The sequence below is a fragment of the Notolabrus celidotus genome, chromosome 4, assembly GCF_009762535.1.
Source record: "Notolabrus celidotus isolate fNotCel1 chromosome 4, fNotCel1.pri, whole genome shotgun sequence".
Taxonomy (NCBI): Eukaryota; Metazoa; Chordata; class Actinopteri; order Labriformes; family Labridae; genus Notolabrus; species Notolabrus celidotus.
In genome coordinates this window covers 12,844,743-12,853,005 of record NC_048275.1, presented here as the reverse complement: position 1 = coordinate 12,853,005, position 8,263 = coordinate 12,844,743, and the positions used below count along the sequence as shown (strand labels likewise).

The following is an 8,263-nucleotide window of genomic DNA, read 5'->3' as shown; positions in this document are numbered from 1 at the left end:
TAACTCATTCGTTTTTCATTCAAATTCATGTTAAAACTTTTTTAATGTACATTGGAAAACCCTGAATATAAATACAATAGTTTTACATGACATAGATTTTTGTTCATTGTATTTTCCATTTTGTTTTTTCCTTTTTATGAAGTGATGTTGATAAATTAACACAACACCTTTTCTGTCAGATGCTGCCCAGATTTTTATGCTGCATTTAGCTGGTTTGAAAGACATATATTGCCTAAAATAGACTTAAAAAAGGGTCAATTTGACTCGCAACATAACAGGAGGGTTGAGTGTTTGAATGAGTTTCACTGTTAAAAAAAAGCAAGATGAGATTTTCTTGAAACACATGTAGGACAAACTCAACAGAGAGGTAAGCAGTATGGCTGTGTCTACAGGGGGTGTCAAAATCAACCCATACCTAAAGTTCCTTATGGTAGCTTTAATAAGAGCTACCATTATATCTGTGCAGTAGGCCTACATGTCTAAAATTAGTACTACTCACTTTATGGTTTATTATAGAGTCCATAATATTAGGATGCTTTTAACATCTGCAGTGAGAACTATTATACCTTGTAGACTGGACTCAAAGTATCCCACAATGCATGGTTCAAATAGTGTGTGACTGAAGGTCACTAATCCAGAATCTAATGCCATCATGTTTTGTACTGGAAGAACAGGAAAAACAGCAAAGACTTCATAAACAAAGCAGATAAAATGAGTTAGTGATGACTGAAAGTGATTTTGTTTTCATTTTGCTGATAAATTCAAAATGTTTTCCTCTGTACTCCACAGAGTGTGACAGTAGAGAAGTGGATCAATGAATGCTTGTGGACACAGCTTTAGACTTATTAAAAGAGAAACTATACACGAGTCAATCACTGGGACAGATTTAATTTAAAGAAACTTTCATACAGTATTAGCATGTTAATTTAATAAATATGCTTTACTTTTATTTTGTGCAATGATTTCAATACTTATGATCCAACAGGCTACAAGCAAATCCACATAACATTACAGTAAATGATATTAACTTGAATAAAACCCTGCACTGTTAAAAGTAAAATGAATATTTACAGTGGAAAGAACTATAAAAATTACACACTTTCCTTGTGAGTGGCTCAGACGTCTGTCTATGAGAAGGCCATGAGGTTTCTCAAAATGTTAAAAAGAAAAAAACAAAAAAAGACGGGGACAGAGAAAGCTTATCTTAGCAGCTTCATTAACCATCAAATACACAGCTATGCTCCAACTTTCCAACGCGACGCCAGACGGACTTTCACCATCCTGAAGACACTAGAGTAAGAAAACGTCAGCAGTCAACTCAAAGCTTCTCACAGTTCTACAGGAAGTCAATCTACACAGAGTTGCAGAGAGGTTCCCTGATGAGTTCACTGCCCACTGCACGTAAGGCATTTTTGATTCTCTTGGTTCGCTGCAGAAAAGTATGCTCCAATTTCAGTAGGCTCCAATCGATTTCATCAAATTAGATTCAAGTACCGACAAACCTGGAAAAACAAAAAAGAAATAGATTCATTTATGTTACATTTCTGAACATGCAAGCCAAAAGAATGTCTGCACAAATCATTACTGATCATTAGAATAAGTACAATGCTCCACCAGGGGAATGGACTCAAGAAAAAAATGTTTGTACAGCACCAGCTGCTTCAATTAATCCTTTTTTATGAACTGTATGAACAACACATGGTCCTGCAGCTGGGAGCGGACTGTGTTGCTGTATTAAAGTGCTTGCAGGAAAACATATGAGACAACACAGCTGACTCCCAAATATCAGGTGTCGCTCGCTGCTTGCAACTGCACTTCCATGTGTCAATAAGATAAATATAAATCTGAGTTTGACTGGATGACACATTAGAAGATTCTTAATCCAGTCTAAAACACTGAGTCTGATTTGGTTTGCTATGGATTGTGAGTGTAGTGGCGTTCAACATGTAAAACACTATAATATTTCTGTTTAATAAACTGTATGCATTATCTACTTGCATCTATCTTACCCGCATGTATGCACAGGGTTTCTAGCCGTCCAATATAACTTGAATCTCAGATAGTCTGGAACAGCTGGGCGTCCCCATTCTCTGTGCTCTTTGGTACAACTCAGAATCCCCAAAGTAACGAGCACGGTACAGTAAGCCTTCCTCTGAAAGAGCAAGAGGAGAGCATGTCAGTGATTTATTTCTCCTTAAGATGGTGTAATGAATTCAGAATGTGTGAATTAATTTCAACCATGAAACACAAACACAAAGTAAGACAAGAAGAACAGCTGAAATACAAGTTTAAGGAAAAACTGCAGGTGAATTCATGGTTTCCAGACATAGAAATGAGAAAATATGCAAGTGTTCCTCCTCTTTATGAATACAAAACAATAATATAAACTGAATGCATTTGAGTCCTTGAATATTTTCATTCAGCTCACATATCTTGTGCACTTACTCTGCTGCTTTTCCTTCCAACAGTTGTTTCTGAGATTAGAGATGTAGTCTTCTTCTACGCTTCTCTCAGCTGTCTTCAGGTTAGTCCCTGAAAACTCTTCATTGAAACGATCTCCCACATAAAAAGGCACCTTCAGGTGTGATGTATGCCTTTTGTGAATGTGTCCAGCTGACCTGATGTATGAGGAAGACATGAAGCGTTAATGTGAGACTGATGACTGTGAAAGAGTGAAAGTGAAAGAGTCCTCTGCACGGTGAAGCACTTACGGGCGGTAGCTAAGGCTGTACGGAGGCTGGGTGACCATCATCTGGCTGAGAGCGGACACGATGATGAGGATTAAGATTGGCATCAGCTGTACAAACAAAGCCAAACCTCCCTGTCAGGGCAGAAAAACATGATCGTTATTAGCTGATTTAAAATACAGCAAATGAGCTTTTCTCACGTCTAAGTATAATCATACTGGAAGAGAAAGAACTTACATCTCTCTGTTGTTCTCTTCTTTCTTGTCTGTTGTGTTGTGCAAAATGCATTCTTCCATTTCTGTAAACGTGTACGTTACCTAAAAAAGGAATTGAAGAAAATAAAAGACACTGTGGCACTCTGATCGGTCACAACTACACACCATGTGAAATGAAGTACTGAGAGTCTGCACTAGGGATGAACACAATTAATCGATTATCGATTAATTGATTGTTAAGAAATTACTCGAAACACGCATTTTTGTTTTCAATTTTCCGTCACGTGGAACAAACATCATGTGGTCTCATATTACACTCAGCTATCAGGGAGGTGTTTTAAGTTTAAAGCATGTTTCAATGTGAATCAGCTGTTAAAGGGGTTGTGAACAGTGGAGACGCTCAGCTGGGGGCTGCGGCTGTGCGTCAGGTCTCCATGTGCGCTTTTTACAAGAGGATCAATGGACACGGACATGAAGACTGACAACTTTAAACAGGACATTTCCCCACCTTTAGATACAAAGCCAACAGACTGGTGGGAATTGCTAGTACGCTATGTTTGCAGACCAGCAACATCAGAGCCGTCTGAGGTTTCCTGCAGTTGGACTGATTATGACCCTGTTGCGCTCCCAGCTGACACAGAAAACTGGACACTGAGAGTCTGAAGTACTTTTCTGTTAGTATTATGAGCCTTCACTTTATATGACTATGTCCGGAGAATATTTTTATGAGCCTGATTGTTGATAATCAGTGTTAAACATGTTGTACACATATTCAATACTGTCAGTTAGGGCTGTACGATAAATTGATTTAATCGTTTAATCGCATTTTTGGTTTCAGGCGATTTAAAAAAAATGAAATCTAGATTTTCTCTGTAACCTTCTCAGCTTCAAGCTAGACCTCTAGCTGAAAGTTACACTGCTTTCATTACTATGGTAGTGTCTGCCATTTTGTTACAGGCACATTTCTAGGCTTGTATTTGTTTTCAGAGGCCTTCAAATTATATTGTGTTTGAATTCAATGTTAGTGAAACTACATAATGCACTTTTAAAGAAAAGTTTACAGTTTGCACTTTTTTTTTTTTTTTAGGTACAGTGTGTGGACATAGGACTATTTAGCAATGTATTAACCGTCAGATTTCAGACTGAAACACTTCCTTGCCCATCCCTCCCGTGAAACAACAGTGGCCTTTAATAAAAATAAGTTCCTGTGATGCATGATAAGTATGATACTCCATTTGTCAAGTTTTTACTATCAAAAAAGGTCTATCAGTACAATGAATATTGTTTCCCATTCCTACCAAGTCTGTTCGGTCACTATGTACTGCACACTGTACCTTTAAGGGGAAATTCTGTTTGCCTTGAAAATTGTATTGATAAAATTAAATCAAAACTTGTTGGTAGTCATTTGTAGATCTCTTTTTTCAGGAGATAACACAAAATGGATTAAATTGTAAATTGAGTTTTAGGGCCCAGCCCTACCGTCAGTTATATGTATTTTGTTGCTGTAGAAAATATAATTTAGGGGAAAAAACATATCTGGGATTGTTTTTGACATAAGAATAATAATGGGTTTTTTTTCATCCCTAGTCTGCACTGATCGATCTTGGTCAATTAGTATAAACTACATCACGCTGCGCTGGGATGTATCTTGGCAAATAACTAGCATTCTGTAAATTCATACCAATGAACACCCCAGCGAGACAAACCAGCAGACCATACCCACGTTGCTGTGGATCTGATAACGTCTTGTGAAATGCTTGTGAGATGTTATTGAGAAGATAACGGGGGAAACACTGAGGCTCACAAGGCTGATCATCCAGTCAGACAGCTCTGTCTCATTGACTCTGGCTAAGAATGAACCCTGATAAGAGCTGAGTGGAACAAACTGTAAGAGACACAGCACACACACTTTAACACAAGGGCAACATTTGGCTGAATGACTGCTGAGTAACTGCTGGCTCTTAGTACCTCTCTGCAAATACATGACAAGGAAGAAACATGTAAATAAAAGTCAAAACATAGAGCGGAATACGTTTGCTTTCACACCTTGAGCATGGCATGATGTGGCTGTCCGTGTATTCATGTGGCCTGTACTTACTTGATGGGAATCCTCCACCAAAAAACATGTTGAAGAGGTCCTCAGGTGAGATGTCTGCCTCAAAATCACGATGGTGTCTGTGTCTGGTTGGGTGTGATCTCTCTTCCCCGTACTGGTCATACTGCCTTCGTTTCTCTGTGTTACTCAGCACTGCATACGCATTACCAATAGCTGTAAGATATTAAAAAAGCAGAAACAAACTCACAGTCACTCACAGCTGCCGTTGACTTCGTTTTTCCTCCATGAAACAATACTAGAGAGTAGATTTTAAATTACCTTTGAACGCCTCTGTGGCTCCAGGTGCGTGATTTTTATCTGGGTGAAATTTCAGTGCCAATTTTCTGTAAGCCTTTTTAAGATCCTCCTCAGAAGCGGTCTTTTCAACTCCCAGAATTTGGTAATAATCTTTACAGCTTTTAATCCTGCAACAAACGTTATGAAAACACATATGGATGAATCCCCTGAGATATGAATGTGACATCAAATACTTCAGCCAACGTTTGTGACACACATATCTATCAATGTATGAGCTAGCCATACAATAAGATTATCACAGTCGATCTGTGCACTTGATTGGATTCCCGGAGATGTTTTTCTGTGAATGGTCCGCCAGCAATAAGAAAAAGATTAACCTGGATTTTTTTTGTTCTTTAATCTGGCTTTGTTTTTGTGCTCAATTTTGCAATTTCAAAATAATTTCATACAACTGAAGGTATTGTAAGACCTTGTTTGTTCTGAAATGTTTGGTTTATATTTAACACACCTTCCATAAGCTGTTACTTTTTAAACTTGACTCAGACGTCAGAAATAAAACATCAGATTATAATTTCTTTATGCACTACACATCTGATCACTCTCACTAAAGTCAGAACTAATACAAAAAGAGCTTTTAGCTCTTCATCACACACTGAAACTTGTTATATATATTTTTTTATATGAGTACCCATCACCTGTCTTCAGTTTATTTGTACATGCTACAACACTGAACTATATGCTGTTAGGTTATTCACTGATATCAGGGTACTGAGTAAAATGTGTAGTATAACTCAGATAACTCATAGTACTGTGTAGTGGCGTTATCATTAAACCAAAGCAACAGAACAAAGGTTATTATGTGCAAACTAAAATAACGCTGCCTGTATTTTCAGTTTACAAGCCTGACCACAATAAAACAAATTGTAGGGAAAATGTATTTAGTTGACATATTTTTAATTGTAATATTAATATTTCACCTTTAAATTATTCAATTGAATTTTTCCATGGGTACAAGGTTTTATTACAGGCTGGGCTTTTGCCATCACTGCCCCAACTCTCTAGAACTATCTCCCTCCACACATCCACAACTCTGACTCTCTTCAATCATTTAAAAACCACCTCAAGACCTTCCTGTTCTAAAAGCCTACCACACATAACCTGTGCTTCCTCCCCACCTCTATCTTTGTTCTGTTTTATTTATTTATTTTATTTTTTGCACTGTAAAGTGACATGGAGTACCCAGATAAGCACTAGATGCGTCCTATCAATTGTTATTATTTTATTAATTCTTCCACAGGTTAACCTGCAAAATATAACATAGATACTTTACTTTGTCCTTGCATCAGTAAAACAATACAACGAAACTTAGTTCAGCAGCATCCAAATCATCTTAACATCATAAATACTGTGGAGGGGAAGGGGGTTGTTTAAGTGTCAAGCATCAGGCACCTTATGAACTACTGGATGTCTGAATATCCTTCAGGATCAATTAAGTATCTCTCTCTCCCTCTCCCTCTCTCTCTCTCTGCATATATATCAGTATATTTCATATCCTCTATAGTTTATCTTTTGCAGCGTTTAGTCATTATGCACCACATATCTGGAACAAACTCCCTAAAAGCTGTAGGTCGGCTCCAACTCTCACCCCTTTTAAATCAAAGATTAAGACTTTTAGATTTGCCACTGCCCTCCTATCTTAGCTTATTTTAACTTGATTTGAATGCATTCTTTTTTTCTAATTGTCCTTTTCTCTTCTATTTTATTATATTTGTCATTTTAACTGTGCTCTTATATGCTTATCTGAATGTTTACAATGCTTTAAATGTTTTAATTTTAAAGCACATTGAGTCGCCCTCGTGTATGAGATGCGCTATACAAATAAAATTGCCTTGCCTTGCCTTGTCTGGCCTTTTGAGCATGGTTGTGGCTGTTCGCCCTTCACATTTGAATACATTTATTCAAATCAGTTTTTTGTTTTTTTATTATTAAATGACACTTGTGCTGGCCCTTTTAGATCTTACCCCAACAAGTGTCCCCCAATAATTAAAAACAAACATTAAAAACATTAAAAACTAAGCAACTTAAAAAAATAGAATTAAAACCAAACTAACAAACCAGCATTAAAACTAATTAAAAATGACCTGGCATTAAAAACAAAATATCAACACCAAATAAAAATCAAAAACCTTCAATACTCTAATATCCTTGAGCAGAACCTCTATCATACTCACTTTCTGACAGCCTCCAGCTGATCTGCTGTGTAGGGTTTGCCTGACTCTGTGGCCCCCTTTGCGGACACATCAGCCTCCTCTGCGTGGCCGCGGTGTCTCATAGAGGGTCCTTCTCCATTCACATGACCTCCATTTTCATCTGGAGGTTTTCCATTCTGCTCTAATGACTCCAATAAGTCTGTAAAGAGACATGAGCCTTGTTATTAAAAAAATACACCAGCTCAGAAAGCTTTACCCAAGAGCAGGCTAACGGGTTAGCTGCTAAGAGGGACGTCAAAGAGGTAAATGAAAACAGAGACAAAGCGTAAATTAATTTAAGATAAGGTAGAGTATACAAAACAGAACATAGCGAGCAGGGGGGGGGGGGGGGTCTCTAAAGGACTACAAATACCAGTGTCTGTTGGGAGCAGCTGGTTTAACGTTAAGTCGTTTATGCTAACGTTAGCTGATTCGGTTTCACAGCGTCGGCCCCTGATCTGAGGTATTATCACCATCCAAACAGACACATTTATTCGACGTACTTTTAGCCTGATCCGTTGGAAACAGACGCTGTGCCTTCTCCAGAAACTTCCTAGCTTTGTCCGGCTGATTGTTGTTTACTGCAATAAGGGCTATTTTAATGCACCGCTCCGCTTCGTCCTTGTTTGAGTCCATCGCGACACAGCGGAAATGTTTACTTGCCCTGAGACGCACTGATATGACGTCACATATGGAAAGCTCAGAGCGCCTTTTTTTTTTTTCATGTTTTTTCATTTTGAGGCATATGCCATAATTAAT

At 37.9% G+C, this 8,263-nt stretch overlaps 1 protein-coding gene across 1 annotated transcript; it reads right to left on the bottom strand.

Moving 5' to 3' along the window:
- Nucleotides 1-868: 868 nt before the first annotated feature.
- dnajb12a (DnaJ heat shock protein family (Hsp40) member B12a) lies at nt 869-8,175 on the bottom strand. The gene is made up of 9 exons (XM_034681672.1): nt 8,008-8,175; nt 7,487-7,664; nt 5,277-5,422; nt 5,001-5,171; nt 2,925-3,004; nt 2,712-2,821; nt 2,446-2,618; nt 2,010-2,152; nt 869-1,502 (listed from the first exon to the last, which is right to left on the bottom strand). The coding sequence occupies exons 1-8, from the start codon at nt 8,138-8,140 to the stop codon at nt 2,031-2,033; spliced, it is 1,113 nt and encodes a 370-aa protein (XP_034537563.1). The 5' UTR covers nt 8,141-8,175; the 3' UTR covers nt 869-1,502; nt 2,010-2,030.
- Nucleotides 8,176-8,263: the final 88 nt, after the last annotated feature.

What these genes read in the sequence shown, in the direction of transcription:
- dnajb12a (XM_034681672.1), bottom strand. Translation starts at nt 8,140, where the DNA reads ATGGACTCAAACAAGGACGAAGCGGAGCGGTGCATTAAAATAGCCCTT. An exon ending in TCCAACGGATCAGGCTAAAA is followed by an intron (nt 7,665 to 8,007) that starts GTACGTCGAATA and finishes GTCTCTTTACAG; the next exon opens with ACTTATTGGAGTCATTAGAG. An exon ending in TACAGCCTTAGCTACCGCCC is followed by an intron (nt 2,619 to 2,711) that starts GTAAGTGCTTCA and finishes CTCATACATCAG; the next exon opens with GTCAGCTGGACACATTCACA.